Here is a 19,049-nt window from a genome sequence, read left to right as displayed (position 1 = left end):
AGATGGAAATTTTCAAGATTTTTAAGATATATTCTGTTGGCCCTTGAACTAAATGGGGATAGTTTTGAAAATACCTATACAAACTTGTAAAATTAGTGAAATACTGTATGCAGTTTGTTCCTACTCGGTTACAAACTTCAAGTCATATGAGTTTACTCCTAAGTTGCTTTTCTACAACCAGAAAGAACTGTCCGTGTATGGTTACCAGTCAACGCTATGCTAGGTAGCACTCTCATGCCCCTGTGAGGCTGAGTCACACTACTGTTGGTTCTCCTCTCACCCAACGATCACAACTCCATGCGAGAGATAAGTTTTCCAGGTAGTCTGCGAATTTGCCACGGCCTTGAAGGCCATCCGTGTGGAACTATCATGAGCCAGGTTGAGGGAAATCATACCCTTTGTTCCCGAACTTCCGTGACAAACGGTGTTCATTTGACTCATTTTGTGAAATATTCACAAGTATTGTGTCCGTTGCAAGAAGAGGTACCCTTCTACTTCTTCCTCTATTGAGAGCAAGAAACGGAAGCTTTTCCATACAACACACGATCTCTCTCTCGCCCTCTTCCTCCTTTACCAGAGCTCCCTGTGACCTGGTAACCAAGGATTTCTTCCATAATATCCATAATTTTCTGATAAGTGAAACATTTGTTTTTAAATATTTAACTTAGCCGGTGAATATATAATAGCTGCAACTCTGCGGCTCGACAGAAAACACACTCAAAAAACTCGCGAGCGATCGCTATGAAGGTTGCGGGTATGCCCACCAGCGCCAACTGTCGGCCAGATACCACTCTTGTATGTAAACAAAGCCTTCAATTCTTCTCTGTCGATGTTGACGACAAGACGTATCAATACTCGCTGTAGAACCTGGAGTTTTCTCAACATATTTGGTGAAGTACTTCATTTTGGTTTGAGCTTTCGCAGTGCAGGTGTTTTATCTTCATCTTAAATCTTGAACTCGTTTTTGGATAGATTTAATTTTTGATGACAAGAGAGAGAGTATGGACTTTCTTTGACTTTAAATGGCCGACCCTTCCCTTAGACGGAAGTGTGTTTTAGGCTTTTAGCAATTATCTTATCACGTTATAAATTAATTATAGATTTTCCTCTATATATTTTATATCTCAACCGCCTTTATTAGGCCTCTTCGATTAGCTTTCCATTTATAATAAACATCAAAATAAATTTTGATGATTTGTTTATATGCGACCTTTCCTGAGAGTAGGCGGTCCTAACTTGGAAACCGAAGTTAAACAACGTTGAGCCTTTTTCAATCGTAAATAACTTTTACAGAGTTAATGATTTAAAACTTATTAAATGAAATATTTTTAGTAAATATTTTATGATAGTTTTTTCTTTGAATAGTCTTCGTACTGTTTCAAAGATGAACTAACGTTTAGTTTATTTATGCTACGCAGTTTGCGCTCTATCGTTACGATAGAGAGAGAGAGTATCACGGTTTCACTTTGCAGAAAGAGTAAATCGATTCTGACGTTTTGTTCTTTTTTCTTTCAAAGCTTAAATGTTTTAAAGACTATTTTAAAGGAACTTTTAATTGAAAAACCTTTCAGTTTTTTCCTTTGGTCAAATAACCTGTTTATTGACGAAAGGTAAGTGGGCTCTTCTCTTCGGTGCGAATCTAGAGAGAGAGAGAGAGGAGAGAGAACGTTCCGATCTTTATCTCGTCCCAAGCGAGTAACGTTCTCGAGTTACTCTCGTCCCTAGTCTCTGTACGGGGAGAAAGGATAAAACGTTTTTAGTTTTTATTCTCGTCCCAAGGCACTTTACGGTGAGAGATTGAAAACGTAGTTTTGAATGAACTAGTGTTTAGTCTCTTCCCCAGCCACTGATTTTTTTATCTTAAAATATGTTTACTGTTTTTTGCTGGTATTAATGTTCTTACATTATACGACTGATTTCGCAATTATAACCTTTTGATAGAGGGTAGAATTGCGTGCTTCAGGTAGAAGTCAGTTTTATTCATACCTAATGTGAATTGTTAAAAAATTCGATTTCAGTGAATTAAGTGCAAAACAGAAAATCGTAGTGATAAAGTGATATTGCGCAAGTGTTATCAGTGTTGCGACCGAGGGTTCGTCTGTTCGTGCCTGTCGTTCGCCTAGTCCGGGACCTCTTGCAAGCTCCCAAGCCCAGGGGAGAAGTAATGTCGTACGACTTATGGGTTCGAGAGGCCTTGATCAGCGAACAAACGTTCCCTCTATGGTATCAGGTGTATCTTACCAAGATCACCCCTACCATAAGGCGAGAGAGACGATTTTCTCCTCGTCATCCGAAGGCTTTTCGCATAAGAAACCGTGGAACAAGGTTTCGAGGCCCTTTAAGCGAAAGTCAGTCCTTTCAGGACAGGTCCAGCGTCCTGGTTTTAACCATTAGGACAGCTCTGACACTATGCAGTCATCGGAAGACTGCTCGCCGCCTAAACAAAAGCGTAACACAGACTCCGAGAGTCTTTATGTAGGCAAGGTTTTGCAGTCACAGACGTTACCCTCGTCTCTTACCGCAACCATTCCCGTTGATCCTGAATGGGTTGTACGGCAAGACATGCAGAATAAGCTTGCCTCCCTTATGGAAGACTATTCTGCCGATAAGTCCGTTGAGCCTAGCCGTTTATCTCATCGAGATCCTGGCCTTCAGCCACCCTAACGTTCCTTTGTGCGTCCTGTTGACGTTGGCGTAGCCAAGTCACGTTAGTCAGGTTGTTTAGAACCACACTCGATGCGGTCTCGTGTGGATTTTCAGCCACATTTGGACGTTAGGCCACTTGCTGATGCTCCTGTTGACGTTCAGGACGTTCGCCAACAATCGGAGTTGACTTGTTTTGAAGCTGAGCGTCAACCTCCGCATTCTAGAGTTGTTTTGACTGCTCAGACTAGGTGGTCAAAGCAGTCTCGAGTGGACGCTGTGCGTCCTCACGCACCTGTTGTTGTTGACAGTTCACAGACTGTCAAGCAGTTACATGACGTTGCGTTCTGGTCCGCTACTAATGCACCAGTGTGTGTGCTCAGACTAGGCGGTCAAAGCAGTCTCGTGTGGACGCTGTGCGTCCTCACGCACCTGTTGTTGTTGACAGTTCACAGACTGTCAAGCAGTTACATGACGTTGCGTCCTGGTCCGCTACTAATGCACCAGTGTGTGTGGACTCTGCTTGTAAAGCATTGCCACCACGGTAGGTCTCTCCCTTGCTTGAGACTCGGCTATTGTCGGACAAGGTTCCTTCTGATGAGGAAGTTGCTGTTCCCCCTCCTACTGATATTCCCTTGAGGACTCTGTCAGACGGAGAGGAGCCTAAAGCTGCTTATCCCTCTATGGACTTTAAATAAATCATGCTGATTTTTAAGGATCTTTGTCCGGATCTTTTTGTAACTGCTGCTCCTCGTTCGCCTAAACGTCAGAGCTTACACTAGGCCTAGCTACTTCAAAGCCGTTGTTTTATAAGCTAGTGCTCTCTCGCTCTTCTAAGAGAGCTTTACGTTTGCTAGGCGACTGGTTTATCACCAGGAGGAGTTTGGGGGAGACAGCCTTTGCTTTCCCTACTTTTAAGCTGGCTTATAGAGCGAGAGTCTGATATGACACGAGAGAAGTTCTCGGCTTGGGAGTTCCTGCCTCTGCCCAGATAGACTTCTCAAACCTCATAGGCTCTCCCCAGCGCTCAATGTGTTCATTGTCAAGACAAACTTCACGATGAAGTCTACCAGGCTGTCTTGACAGCATTTATGGAAGGCGACTGGATGGTCTCTCTCGACCTTCAGGAGGCATACTTCCACATTCCTATACACCCGGATTCCCAACCGTTTCTGAGGTTTGTTTACAGGAATGTGGGGGTACCAGTTTCGAGCCCTGTGCTTTGGCCTTAGTCCTGCGCCTCTCGTGTTTATGAGGCTCATGAGGAATGTGGCAAAATCCCTCCATCTATCGGGGATCCGAGCCTCTCTGTACTTGGACGACTGGCTTCTCAGAGCATCGTCCAGTCTTCGCTGTCTGCAGGATCTACATTGGACGTTGAGTCTGGCCAGGGAGTTGGGACTTTTGGTCAACCTAAAAGTCCCAACTGATCCCATCCCAGATTATTCTATATTTGGGGATGGAGATTCGCAGTCAAGCCCTGCTCGAAGTCCAACTAATGCTGAAAAGAAAACGTTTATTCAGTCAGGAGTTGGAACAGTCTCGTAGGGACTCTCTCATCCCTGGAGCAGTTTGTCTCACTAGGGAGACTACCCCTTCTGCCTCTCCGGTTCCATCTAGCCTCTCACTGGAACTAGGACAAGACATTAGAGACGGTATCATTCCCAGTCTCCGAACCAGTAAAGGCATGCCTGAAATGGTGGGACAGCAATATCAGTCTGAGAGAGGGACTATCCCTAGCAGTCAAGAACCCAAACCACGTGTTGTCCTCAGACGCGTCGGGTTTGGGTTGGGGTGCGACCCTGGACGGTCGGGAATGCTCGGGTCTGTGGACCTCAAGTCAGAAGAGCATGCACATCAACGGCAAGGAGCTATTAGCAGTCCACTTGGCCTTGATGATATTCGAAAGCTTCTTCGAAACTTAAGTGGTAGAGGTCAACTCAGACAACACCACAACTTTGGCGTGCATCTCCAAGCAAGGAGGCACACACTCCTTCACGCTGCTCGAGATCGCAAGGGACCTTCTCTTATGGTCAAGAATTCGAGGCATCTCCCTGTTGACGAGATTCATCCAGGGGGACTTGAACGTCTTGGCAGACTGTCTCAGTCGGAGGGGTCAGGTGATACCCACGGAATGGACCCTCCACAAGGACGTGGGCAAGAGTCTTTGGGCTACTTGGGGTCAACCCACCATAGACCTCTTTGCCTCCTTGTTGACCAAAAGGTTACCAATCTTTTGCTCTCCAGTCCTAGATACAGAAGCAATCTACATAGACGTGTTTCTACTGGATTGGTCTTTTATGGACTTATATGCATTCCCACCATTCAAGATAGTCAACAAGGTACTGCAGAAGTTCGCCTCTCACGAAGGGACAAGGTTGACGTTGGTTGCTACCCTCTGGCCCGCGAGAGAGTGGTTCACCGAGGTACTTCAATGGCTGGTAGACTTTCCAAGAAGTCTTCTTCTAAGGGTAGATCTGTTACGTCAGCCCCACGTAAAGAATGTCCATCAAAGCCTCCCCGCTCTTCGTCTGACTTCCTTCAGACTATCGAAAGACTCTCAAGAGCTAGAGGTTTTTCGAAGGAGGCAGTCAATGCGATTGCAAGAGCTAGGAGAGCTTCTACCATTAGAGTATACCAGTCGAAGTGGGAAGTCTTTCGAGACTGGTGCAAGTCAGCATCTGTGTCCTCGTCCAGTACCTCTGTAGCCCAAATCGCAGATTTTCTTTTACATCTGAGAAAGGTTCACTCCCTTTCAGCTCCCACGATTAAGGGCTACAGGAGCATGTTGGCTTCGGTCTTTCGACATAGAGGCTTAGATCTTTCCAACAATAAAGATCTCCAAGATCTCCTTAAGTCTTTCGAGACCTCTAAGGAACGTCGTTTGGCAACTCCTGGATGGAACTTTGACGTGGTCCTAAGGTTCCTCATGTCAGACAAGTTTGAGCCATTACATTCAGCCTCCCTGAAGGATCTCACCCTCAAGACACTTTTCCTAGTGTGCTTAGCTTCGGCTAAAAGGGTCAGTGAACTTCATGCCTTCAGTAAGAACATCGGCTTTTCTACAGAAAAAAACCACTTGTTCACTTCAACTTGGTTTCCTGGCCAAAAATGAACTGCCTTCTCGTCCTTGGCTTAAATCTTTTGATATTCCTTGCTTATCAGAGATCGTAGGCAACGAACTGGAAAGAGTATTATGTCCTGTTAGAGCTCTTAAGTTCGATTTAGCCCGTACTAAGTCATTACGAGGTAAATCTGAGGCATTATGGTGCTCAGTTAAGAAACCTTCATTGCCTATGTCAAAGAATGCTTTGTCATATTTTATCAGATTTTTTTAATACGAGAAGCTCATTCTCACTTGAATGAGTAAGTCCGATGTTTGCTTAAGGTTAAGACGCACGAAGTTAAAGATATAGCAACCTCCGTGGCCTTCAAGCAAAATAAATCTCTGCAAAGTATTATGGACGCGACTTTTTGGAGAAGCAAGTCAATGTTCGCGTCATTTTACTTAATAGATGTCCAGACTCTTTACGAGGACTGCTACACACTGGGTCCATTCGTAGCAGCGAGTGCAGTAGTGGGTGAGGGTTCTACCACTACACTTCCCTAATTCCAATATCCTTTTAATCTGTCTCTTGAAATGTTTTTAATATTGTTTTATGGGTTGTTCGGAAGGCTAAGAAGCCTTTCGCATCCTGGTTGATTTGGCGGGTGGTCAAAGTCATTTCTTGAGAGCGCCCAGATTAGGGGTTTGATGAGGTCCTGTTGTATGGGTTGCAGCCCTTGATAATTCAGCTCCTGGGAGTCTTTCAGCATCCTAAGAGGATCGCTGGGCTCCGTGAGGAAGACAGACTTACAAGGCAGAGTAATAGTCTAAGTCAACTTCCTTACCAGGTACCTATATATTTTGGTTTTTTTTATATTGATAACTGTCAAAATGAGAAAACTCTTAGCTTATACGCTGTAAACATAATTAACTCTGGTCTCTATCCACCTCCTTGGGTGTGAATCAGCTATTATATATTCACCGGCTAAGTTAAATATTTAAAAATTATATTTTAATTATAAAATAAATTTTTGAATGTACTTACCCAGTGAATATATAAATTAAATGACCCTCCCTTCCTCCCCAATAGAGACGCAGCGGGACGAGAAGAATTGAAGGCTTTGTTTACATACAAGAGTGGTATCTGGCCGACAGTTGGCGCTGGTGGGCACACCCGCAACCTTCATAGTGATCGCTCGCGAGTTTTTTGAGTGTGTTTTCTGTCGAGCCGCAGAGTTGCAGCTATTATATATTCACCGGGTAAGTATATTCAAAAATTTATTTTATAATTAAAATATCATTTTGTTAATGTTTTGTCACCCATGGGGTATAGTGAACATGACTGACTTCTTGTTAGTGATCCTTTGGCTTCAGCCCCAGTATAGCCTGAGCTTGAGTCTGTACAAGTGACTTCAGTTCCAGGTTATACTGATCTGCACAGCTCTCCATCTTCGCCCATGAGCATGCTCAGTGGTGAACATCACGCTTTTGTTTCAGATTTTCAGTAAAAGTGTTGAAAATTGCTCCCCTTGTTAAAAATTTTATAGCCGTATGTCAGCTTGTGCTAAGATCTATATCCATAGTAAAGAACTCAAGTTTGTACAGTTAGGAAAAATACAAATTACTTCTAAATTTTCCATATTCCTTTATCATCTAAAATGGAATTTAATGAAACCGCATAATTATCGCCCTTTTTTTTTATCTGTAAAAATTAAGTATTTGCTAGAATATTTTTCAAGTTTTGAGTCAATTTGGTCCATATATTTTTTTTAAAGGATTCCAGCTTGATGTAGGCAAAGGTTTATTAATTGGCTTGGTACTGATACCATATTAATGAATGTCGTGTAATTAGTGTAGGAGTTGTCAAAGGTCAATTTTTTATATTTGATTGAAAGTGGTAAAAATCTCTTCGGTTTTAGAATGGTCGAAAAGAGGTATATGATGTTCTCAACTTGTATAAACATTGTGACCTTAATTTTGTTTAAGATTTTGCCAAAAACTGGCTTGCCCTCTTAGTTACTTGTTTAAACTTTAGCAAACTAGGAATTCAGTATCAAGAAAGCAAGAATCTTTTAATATTCTGTATATTGAGATATAAGTTTTCTTGAAAATATCAGTTGATTAAATTGAATATAGGTTTCATTTGAATAAAAAGCATACCATTTTATTAGCTCATTAGTCAGGTATTTTACCTTGGCAGTCTTGCTAAATAACAGAATGATAAGTGATAATACAGTACAATGCTATTTGTAATTTAACAATATTCAACAAGATTGTGCAACGGTATATCATGAGAATGTAGAGCTAAAATATAACAAAGGAAAGGAGAATATTATAAAAAAATTAACTCTTAATTGCCAAGCTATCTCAGTTGCACCATAAATCCAATCCTTTATTATTTCTTTTTGACCTATAAAATCAAGTATTTTTCACTTTGTCATTTTAGTTATTATTTCAGTTACTTTAAGTTATTACAGAATTACATAAATTTTTCTCAGGTTTAGATTATGTATGCAGACCATTAGTTTAATTTTTGTGTTTAACAATGTCACATTGACTATTTCTTTATTTGGATTATACTTCACCATGGTTGATATTTTAAAGAATTCATTATTGCAGAGGTGCTTGAGGACCAAAACATAGCATCGAGACTTGCAGATACTAAAGCTGCAGGAGAGACTAAAGCTCTCCAGCAGTTTATGCACATGATGGGTAACGATCCAGATCGCGCCTTCTATGGTATCAAACATGTCGAACGAGCAAATGAGAGTCAGGCAATCGAAACGTTGTTGGTATCTGACAGCTTATTTAGGTAATTGCTTTGTTGTTTTTCATCTTATATTTTGAAAAAATCCTGGAACGGTTACCCCTGAACCATAGATATTATTATTATTATTACTTGCTGAGCTACAACCCTAGTTGAAAAAGGAAGATGCTATAAACCCAAGACCCCCAACAGGAAAAATAGCTCAGTGAGGAAATGAAACAAGGAAAAATAAAATATTTTAAAAACAGTAACAACATTAAAATATATTGTTCCCATGTAAACTATAAAAAACTTAACTAAACAAATAAAGAGAAATAAGATAGAATAGTGTACCCGAGTGTACCCTCAAGCAAGAGAACTCTAACCCAAGACAGTGGATGACCATTGTACAGAAGCTAGTTGGATGACCATTGTACAGAGGCTATGGCACTACCCAATGCTAGAGAACAATGGTTTCATTTTGGAGTGTCCTTCTCCTAGAATAGCTGCTTTCCATAGCTAAAGTCTCCCCTACCCTTACCAAGAGGAAAGTAGCCACTGAACAATTACAGTGCAGTAGTTAACCCCTTGGGTGAAAAAGAATTGAAAATAAGTGCTTTTCTGTCATCCCATCCTTTTATTATCTAAGATCATCATTTGCATCTTATAAATCATGAAATCACACTTAAATAGGTGATAAATTGAATTTTGATAATGAAATATATTATTTCTGTTCTCACCTGAGATTCACATGGCTTCCTCCTCGAAGCCTCACTAGTGTTGATGCCTATCATATTATTATTACTAGCTAAGCTATAACCATAGTTGGAAAAACAGGATGCTATAAGTCCAAGGGTTCCAACAGGGGAAAATAGCCCAGTGAGGTAAGGAAATAAAAAAAAAAAACTATAAGAAGTAATAAACAATTAAAATATTTTATGAACTAACGTTAAAATAGATGCTGATAAATAAATTATGAAAACTTCAAAAAATAGAGGAAGAGAAATGAGGTAGATTAGTGTGCCAGAGTGTTCCCTCAAGCAAGAGAACTCTACCCCACCAAGACAGTGGAAGACTATGGTACAGAAGCTATGGTACTACCCAAGACTAAAGAACAATGGTTTGAGTGTCATAGAAGAGCTGCTTACCATAGCTAACAAGTCTATTCTACCCTTACCAAAAGTTGAGTAGCCACTGGACAATTAACCCCTTGAACAAAGGAGAATTGTTTGGTAATCTGAGTGTATGAGCACAGAGGAGAATGTGGAAAGAATAGGCAACACTATTTGGTGTATATTAGGCAAAGGAAAAATGTGCCATAACCAAAGAGAGGGGTCCATTGTAGTACTGTCTGGCCAGTCAAAGGACCCAATAACACTAGCAGTGGTATCTCAACAGTTGGCCAGTGCCCTGGCCAACCTAGAAATTGAATTACAGTCAGCCCTCGATCATTGTGGGGGTTAGATGACTTAGAGTACTGCGAAGATTGAAAAACCATGCAATGTTGGTGCTCTTGGGTCAATGAATTACAGCTCCCCTTACTAACTAACTACTGCCTATGTACAGTTGCCTAACTCCACAAATAAAGCAGTACATTGTTTTCATGGGGTCCACTAACTGTACTGTAGGTTTTATTGCAGCAGTTGTACAATAAAATACTGTACAAACTTGTATTTTTACATCCTTCCTTTAATGAGAGAGAGCAAAATATTTAAAGCCGTGTTCCAAATCGCATAAACATGCTCTCAACATTCTAGGTGTTTTCTTCACCTCGAACTTCTGTGAAAACTTACTAAATCTCTTGGCCCTCATAGGTATTTGAACCATTGTTTCCTTTTGATGATTTCAGCTTCTGCCTCCCCACAGATTCCATTCATATACCACCAACTAAGGCAGAGTCCCTGGTTTTCCATAGGCTGATTGTTTTTAGTATGCAAACTGATCTTACAGCTCATAATGTTGCTGAAGTATTGACCTATGTTATTGAGGCATGTTTTTTCTTTTTATGACTCATGTTGTACCCCATGATTTTAGCTTTCCTGTTCTTCCAAATAGGTGTGGTAAGTTTTTTTTTTCTCCTTCTTCTTCTTCGACCACCTCTTGTAACTTTGAAATATCTATGCCTTTAGAGATTGAAGTAAAATTTTCTTATACTAAAAATAATTTTTGAATCCTCATATCTTATTTTTGAGAAAGATTGTTTTGCCAGAAAAGTTCACAACAACTGGAAGCCTAATATCCCTCTCTTGCTACCTGCTAAAATTATAGCTTCCTTTTCATTTGCTTATTTTCCAGCTTACTCCTCAGATTAAAGGGCCTGATCCTTCTACTCTACTCCTTTTTTATATTATGCCCCCCCCCATTCTGCTCATAAGATTTATTGGGTTCTTGAATCTTTCAAGATCAGAATGGTGTGTAACTAAGTAATTTGCACTAAAAAGGATAACAAGTATCTCTCTATATAAATATCAGCTATTTTAACTGACAGAAAGACAGTTCCATAATTGTATATCAACAAAATTATTTCTCACTTGTGCTTATCCCCTTAGTATGAATGCCGTTTGTTGGTTTATTACTAATAACATCCCTCTCTTGGATAGACCCCCTAGTTAATTGATAACTATTGTTTTATTCATCAAGAAAAGTTATGTAATGCTACAAACAGGTTGACTTATTATTAAAAAAGATACAAATTTTCTTCAATAGTGCCCTCTTCCTTACAGATCTCAGAATATTGATGAAAGGCGGAGATATGTCCAGTTGGTCGACAGCGTAAAAGAGAATGGCGGTGATGTAAAGATATTTTCTAGTCTCCATGTGTCTGGTGAACGTAAGTATACTGTACCCTATGAGTTTATGCATACAGTATAATTTAGTTCCATTTTTTCTTCTATTTTTTATTTTTTTTCTATCTTGCCTATAAGTAATCTGTTTTAAACAGATCCTTTTTGCCAGCATTGAAATTGTCCAGTTTGTACTTTATTATAGCAGCTACTTTTCAACCATTTAGTTAAATGTCTGTTAAAGTTAATAGTTGGTAATTTTATGCTAACTTAACCCTTTTGATATTCTTGGAGGTCCCAAAATTTTTCTTATGCTTAGGTCAAGTGTACTACTTATAAAGTTCCTGGTAGTTTTATTTTATAGCTTTGTGAATTAAATTTTTGATATAATATCAGTTCTGGTCTCACTTGGAAGTAACAATGAAGTGTGAAGCTGATCAATGGTGGTGCTTCTCATTAATTTTAAAAAGAAAAAAAAACAATATTTAGAGTGGTGCAGCAAAGTAAGCCAAGAGTAAGAAGGTATTTGAAGAACTTTTTGCCATGAATAAATTACATTTTTTTTAATTTATTAAATATTACTATTTGTTACGATACGAATATAAACCCTCATTCTTTACATAGGAAATAGAAATTGGGGTAAGTTGGAACAACTAGAAAATTTTTAATGAGCTGTCTACAGCCAGTCTAGTTGTTGATAGTGTTAGTAGGGAAGCACCCCCTCCCCCCCGCCTCTCATTCACAACAAAATAGAAAGGCTAAGTGAACAAATTACAGTAATTCCACACCCCTTCCTAACCTAAGGTTAGACAATTCAACTAAAATTGTGTATACATTCCTTTTCAACCTACTCGGGTATAATGCCCATTTGCCAAGGTATTTTTAGCAGCTAACTACCAAAAGCTACTAAATATCTGTCACATCAAACTATAGCAGTAGCATAATTGTTTAGTTCCTAGGATACTTGTATAACTTTTAAAATTAAAACTAGTCTAGTACCATACTTTTTTCTTTTATACTGGTGCTTCCATAATTGATGTGGATGGTACTGTACTTTCTTCTTTTTTGCTGCTGGTTCCATTATTGATGTAGGTACAAGCTTACATAAAATTAAACTGACTAAAGTTAGGAAAAATATTTTGGAAATGGAATGTATAATTATCCTTTGTAACAGTTTAGAATTATCGTAAATGGTTACACTTGTTGATTAAACACAATCAAAGTGTTTAGGAGTAAGATTAGTGTAAAAAAAAGAAAAAAAAAAATTCTTGGTATCATTAATTATCTTTTGGATGTGTAAATAAGTTTGTTTTGTTCGTTATGATCGGCGAAACGTAAACAAACGAATGGTTTCTGTTTTAGGCGGTATGTTTAGGAAAGACATGAAATTGCCTTCATTTCATTCATTGTGAAGTTCTAATGAAAATGTAAGTAAAACAACATTATAACAAAATCATTACATAATTAATACTGTACAGTACTTGATAACATATTTGTTGTTGCAAAAGCTGACCTATTTATAGGTGTAAGAATGCATTCGTTTGTTAGTTATGATAAAACGTGATCAAAACAAGTTTCTGTTTTAGGTGGCATGCTTAGGAAAAGCATGATAAAAATCAGCTTTATTTAATTAATTTTGAATTTCAAACGATACAGCCTATTTAGGCTCAGATTTTATATGTGGTGTATAAGACAACCCCTAGTTTTGAGAATTTGTGATTATTTTTAAGATTAAAATGTTGTTCCATATGCCGACATATACAGTATCTGATACTCCTAAGTTCAGGAGTGACTCAAAAATGCCAAAACAAGGTGCTTCCCTTACTAAATTGTGATACTAAGGGAATGACATAAACAATGTCTAATTCAATAATAAATTTGTCTTGGCTGATCTGGTTGTACAGGAATATAAGGTTGTTTTTATGAAATTTATTTTATTTAAAGTATACTTAATTGAAAGAATAATATTTTAATAATGAAAATTTTATCCAATCAGAGTTGGACCAGATGACAGGTGTTGCTGCCATCCTCCGGTTTCCCATGCCAGAGATTGATGAGGAGGACCATGCATTGGATTCTGATGATGATTGATTCCAACAGGGAAAAAGAAGTCTGTTTCTGTTGAAGAAAAGGACTGCTTTACTCTTCTGCATGACCGCCAGAAGATGATGTACCTTCTGTGATGGTGTTCAATAACCAATCTTTTGGTACTTAGCAAAAGCTTAAGGGTAATTGTTGTAGGGTTAGCCACAGCCCAATTATACTTATTAAAATTGGGTTAAGGCAATAGGGAGTGGAGAATAATTGTGTACTTCCAGAGATCAGATAATTTTTTTCCTTTTTCTGAAAGATATAAAATACAAATTAGTCAGATATGTGAAAATCAAATAATATAGCTACAGTCTCAAAGTCAGATAGATATTTATTATTAACTTTTAAGTTTATTTATTAAATATACTGATATTATGATAGGGTTGCCAGAGAACCCTTAGTGCTCACATTTTCTTTGTACTGCAGCTCTCCATATGAGGCATAGATCTCTTCAGGTTTATTTAAATGTTATATTCTCTTAATTTTTTTTTTATTAAATATTGTGAGAATGACTTACTTTCATGCTCTTACTTTTTCTTTATTTAAAGGTTATGAGAATATTCAATGGTATTATAATTATAAGGTTGTGAGCGAATGTTTTAGCTTCTTAATGAAATAGAAGTATTGAAGAATTGGTTGACTGTTGTGATATTCAGCATTTCTGAACTGTCATTGAAAGGAACTGTTTATTAATTTAATTCTATTTTAATGCATTTCATACTAGAAATGTATTTAAAGGCATGTTTCTTCAGCATCACCATTTTAGAATTATAAAGTAGACATGTTAACATCACTGTGTTCCTTCAAATACTGTATAAAACTAATTGAAAATAGGTGATTATAAAACTTTCAGAGTAGCCCTCCCATTGTTGACTATGTGGTATTTCAGAAGGTAGGTAATATCCGATACTATAGCATACAGTCATGAAGTATTTTTTATCGAAATCTAAGTACAGTATTTATTGTTAACGTTGCTTTTAAAGTGATCATGGAGGTGTAAAGGTATGAAACAGCAGATGCCATATGTAACACAGGCTTTGGTTTACATTTTATATTGACAACCAGTAGGAGGTGGAGTAATATTGTTTGTTAAAAAATGTATTTTTTATTATTTACCCTTGTGTATTTGCTACCCTAAATACAGGCATGAGCTTTATGTAAATATTCTTTATCCTCTTCATTTCTTGATGATTAGGATTAAGTACAGTATGTGAATCCATTGTCATTTTACATAAAGGGATTAAGATGTATCTTGAAACTAAAAATTTATACATTTAAACTCTTGCCATGGGTTTGCTTGTTTGAGAATTAAGTTTTATATTGTATGTGTACCTTATTGGAAACTAACCTGTTTCACATTCTAGGGTTCATCGGTGTATTGGCAACTTCACCATCGTAGCTAGTTAGTGATGGGGGTCTTGTGGGAATCTATAGGTATACCTGCTGAGTTATCTACTGCTATTGCCTGGTCCTTCCTAGTTTTATAACTTGGGTAGAGAGGTGTCTGGCATTGACCATATGAAGGGCCTGTCCCTAGAACATTGTTCTGGACCTTGCTTCTGCTATAATTCATGCAAGACTTTTAAACCTGTGTATTCAATCACTAATACATACAAACCCTTTTGCTCTGTAAGACTATATATTTTCAGCGAAGCTGGATAACTAGCCATAAGATTTTTAGTGAGGTATAACTACCCCACTCACACGCACCTGCTTTGTCTTGTCAATTTTGCTTTTGGCTCGGTTGAGAGTGGATGTTGTCTCTCTCTCTACCGCTGTTCAGACCAGCCATTGATTAATTTTTTATTTCTTTTCCTTATCTTTTCAGGTGTGATTGCTTTTTCTCTTAGGCTGGGATGCGGACTTGTCCTGTGGACCTGAGGGGCGGAAATGCGGTACCTCTATGTCTCCGGTCGAGACTGGCCCACATTCCCTATGTCTGGCCTGCAGAGGACACCCCTGTACGCTGGAGGATACCTGCGCTGAATGCTGGGAGTGGTTATCCTCTTATTGGGGGAGGTTTGGTGAGGACATCTGTGTACGCAGGAGGATACTTGCGCTGAATGCCGGGAGTGGTCATCCTCTTATTGGGGGAGGTTTGGTATGAGACGGAAGAAGTCAAAGAGGGATCCAAAGGGTAAGAAACCTCTACTTATTTCTTCTGCTTCTCGATCTCTGCTCAAAGTTTCTGCTCACTCCATGTCCCCAGGGGAACGATCAAGTAGAAGCGATGACCCTTCAGCGCCTGAACAACACATGGGACCGGACGATTCTGCTGCTTTCCCTAGCTAAGTAGCACTATATTCTGCTTTAGGGGAGTACTTCACTGTAGATGATGTTCTCCAGTTTTGGCTCTTTTGAGTATTGGTGGTCCCCTGTCGAAGGAAGGTCTTCTAGAGTTTCTTCATTTAGGAGCATGGAGGAAGTTTACACCTGCTTCCTCAGAGTTGACCTCTGTCTTCCTCCTAAAGATTGAAGGTTTTGCACAGGAGGACAACAGGTGTTTCTGCTCCTGCATCATCCACCTTCAAGGCCGCTTGCAGCTGTTCCTTAGCGTGCTGATGACTTGCTCACTCCCTTTTTCTGTGTTAGCTCAGCTGGCGACGGGGTTGTAAAGTCTGAGGCTTATTCCTGCTACTCTCTGTGGACATCTATCCCGTTCGCAGGTTCGGTCCTCCCTGGAGTGGTCTACGCCACGCGGGTAGCTTGTAGGCTGGGTTCAGCTGCGATACCTCGCAGGCAAGTTCAACGCATCCAGCGATCATGAGCTTCGCTCGCCCTACATGTTAGTCTAGCCCAGGTGATTCGACTCGGCCTTCCCCTTCGACTTGCCCAGTTCCAGCTTTGGATTCTCACAGGAGCACTCATAACCCTCCTGGGGGAGTCCTGATGAGTGACACAGTGACACCAGAGGTTTCTCGCCAACATCGACCAGTGCACGCTACCACCAGCTCGCTATGCTGACAGGGGAGGAATTAGAACAACCCATCATCCAACATTCCCTGCTACGACTAGAGAGCACAGCTCGTGACAACTCCTCAACGCATGACAGTCCTTCAGCTTGCAATCACAACCACACAGCAGCCCACTATTCCCTTAGATATATTTCCTCCCCGCGACTTCCTATCCGCCAGAATAAGCAGGCAGAGAGCTTCAATGTTGTCATCTGTCCACCCACGATCTCCAAGTCGTTCCTCAAGATGGGACATGACAGTATGCCAGTCAGCATACAACCAGGTAAGCAGAAACACACACCCCTGCAGGCAGACAGACACGAATACCTCGCCGACAGACTCCAGTTCATGAACCCCTGCATGGGGCCCAGACATCCATTCTTGCGTTCAACAGGGATATGGCCTGGATCAACGAGTTGGTGAAGGTGGTTACCAGCACTAGGCTCCAACAGATAGAGACCAGATAGCTGCAACCTCAGCCAGTACTCCCCGGATCCTGTTAGGAGGTATCTTTGGCTCCTCAAACTTCACCTCTGCACCTTCCAACCGGATGTGCAGGAGTTCCATCCCGGCTCCTCCACAAGAACGACAGGCTCTGATGGGGTTATCACTGATCCAGGAGGGTACAGCAAGACTTCTCTGGCCTAGAACAGACGCCTATGATGCCAACAAAGAAAAGGAGACGACAGAAACAACAGACACCACTTCAGCACAACACCCTTGACCCCGTATCACCAGGGGTTCCGTTTGTCACCGATTGAGGTCACCACACCCAACCAGCCCACTCCAACAACAGAAGTAGATCGGCCTTCTCACGCTTCTCCCAATGGTATGTCTGGTCCACCCAGACAGAAAAACACGAGACAGTCTCTGCCTGCGGAGTTCCTGCCACCACGGAGGGAAAGGAGAGACTCCAAGACTGTCGCAAAAATCCAGTCATCAAGGGGCAGCTCCAGTTTAGTAGAGTTCAGAATTCTTCAGCCTTGGCAGCGACTATGACAGCTAGAGAGTTCCCCGCAACATCAAGGGATTCTACGTGACATCAAGATGACAATGACGAGCTTGTGTGTGGAGGATACCCATCACGACATCGAACAAGACAACATTCTCCCAAGGGCAGCTACTCCTAGATACTTAGCACCGAGACAGGAGGAGACCGACCACATGTTCTGGCAGGTCCTGGCACCTGCATAAGGGCGATTAATGGACTGGACAACCCTGCAGCAGCTTCTTAGAGGGTTAAGAGACTGTTTTGGACCATTTGTATGGCACACAGAAACCCACCAAGGTGCCAGAAAAAGGGGCTTGCCCATGTTGGAAATACGTAGTCCCTTCGTTCCATCCAGCAGAGAAGGTATCTTTACCACTGGACCCGGCGATAAAGTCTGATGAAAAGCGTCTTGTTTCACAGACTATCAGGCTTCTCAGTCTCTCTTCAGCAAGCGTCGCCCTAAACATTGAGAGCGTCGCAAAGTATGCCATGCAGGCTACTTCGTGGCTCAATCTATGAATGGGGTCCATGGCGACTTTTCTTTTGTCTGGGACGAGAACTGTAGAGTTTCTCGGTAACGAGGCTGCAAACCTTGGCCATGGAAGGACCTTCCCTCTTCAACATCGAGAATGTCGAAAGTGCAGTGGAACGTTGGTGGAAGACTAGTCAAGACTCTCTCCTCCAAAGAGCCATGACATCGAGGTTGTAAGCAGCAGCTCCTCCAGCCAAGACACCTCCACTCTCTCAGGGTACTCGATGTTGTAAGCAGCAGATCCTCCAGCCAAGAAACCTCCACTCTCTCAGGGTAGCGGCAGAAGTGTGGCTGCTCCCATACCATCGTCCAAGGAACCTTTTCCCGCTAGAAATCAATCCAAGGCATACAGAACTAGGAAAGGAGGAACAGGTAGCAGTTAAGGCTGCTGCTAGGGAGGGCAATCCTCCCATCTGTCCACCGGTGGGAGGATGCCTGCAACGCCGGTGGCAGAGGTAGTTGCAGCACAGGGCTAAAGCTTTGACAGTCTCCGTGATACAGTGAGGTTATCGCATCCCATTCTTGCAATCTTTCCCTCCCTTGACTCTACAGTCGATTCCGTTGAGTTTCTATGCGAAGGAATCCATGAAGGAACTAGCCCTCAGAGCTGAAGTCCAGACCATGTTGGAGATGGGCACTCTCTAAGAGGTCCTAGAGGGTCCCCAGGCTTTTACAGTCAACTCTTTCTTGTAAAGGCATCTGGAGCCCTGTCATCAACCACTCCACCCTTAACAAGTTTGTGCAACAGAATCCGTTCAGGATGGAGAGACGGCAGATGCGGTCAGACAGGCAATAAGATCAGAGGACTTTATGTGCATGCTGGGCCTAAAGGAAATGCATACTTCCAGATCCCAGTCCATCCGTCATCAAGGAAGTATTTGAGGATCATTGTAAACAACCGATGATACCAGACCAGTTCAAGGTGCTATGATCTGGCCTGTTGACAGCACCTCAGGTTTTCACAAGGGTCTTTCCCCTGTTATTTACCTGGACCACAGGATCAGCATTTGTCTATTAAGATACCTTGACAACTGGCTGATCCTAGCAGTCTCGGTGATGACCCTTCTCCAACACTGACAGACTCCTCAAGAGTTTTGTCACAATCAGGGGATTGTGGTAAATTTCAAGGCCATGGTATTGACCTGGGCCCACAGGATTGGTATTCATGTATTGAGATACCCGGACGACTGGCTGATCCTAACAGACTCTTCGAGTTTAGTTACGATCTGGGATTGTGGTAAATCTCGAGAAATCCTCTCTGCA

The 19,049-nt window shown here is 41.0% G+C and overlaps 1 protein-coding gene across 1 annotated transcript in view; it reads left to right on the top strand.

Annotated features, from left to right (window-relative positions):
• The window catches only part of LOC137641400 (protein pelota-like), a 71,131-nt gene extending 56,666 nt beyond the window's left edge, over positions 1–14,465 (top strand). Inside the window, exons 7-9 of the mRNA XM_068373922.1 lie at positions 8,309–8,501; positions 11,159–11,265; positions 13,215–14,465. Of these exons, the coding sequence (XP_068230023.1) occupies positions 8,309–8,501; positions 11,159–11,265; positions 13,215–13,309 (395 nt within the window). The 3' untranslated portion in view covers positions 13,310–14,465. The remainder of the gene's footprint in view (positions 1–8,308; positions 8,502–11,158; positions 11,266–13,214) is intronic.
• Positions 14,466–19,049: the final 4,584 nt, after the last annotated feature.

This window comes from Palaemon carinicauda, chromosome 5 (assembly GCF_036898095.1).
Source record: "Palaemon carinicauda isolate YSFRI2023 chromosome 5, ASM3689809v2, whole genome shotgun sequence".
NCBI lineage: Eukaryota > Metazoa > Arthropoda > Malacostraca > Decapoda > Palaemonidae > Palaemon > Palaemon carinicauda.
Note: the sequence above shows the minus strand (reverse complement) of the source record. Positions and strands in the feature narration are given on the sequence as shown.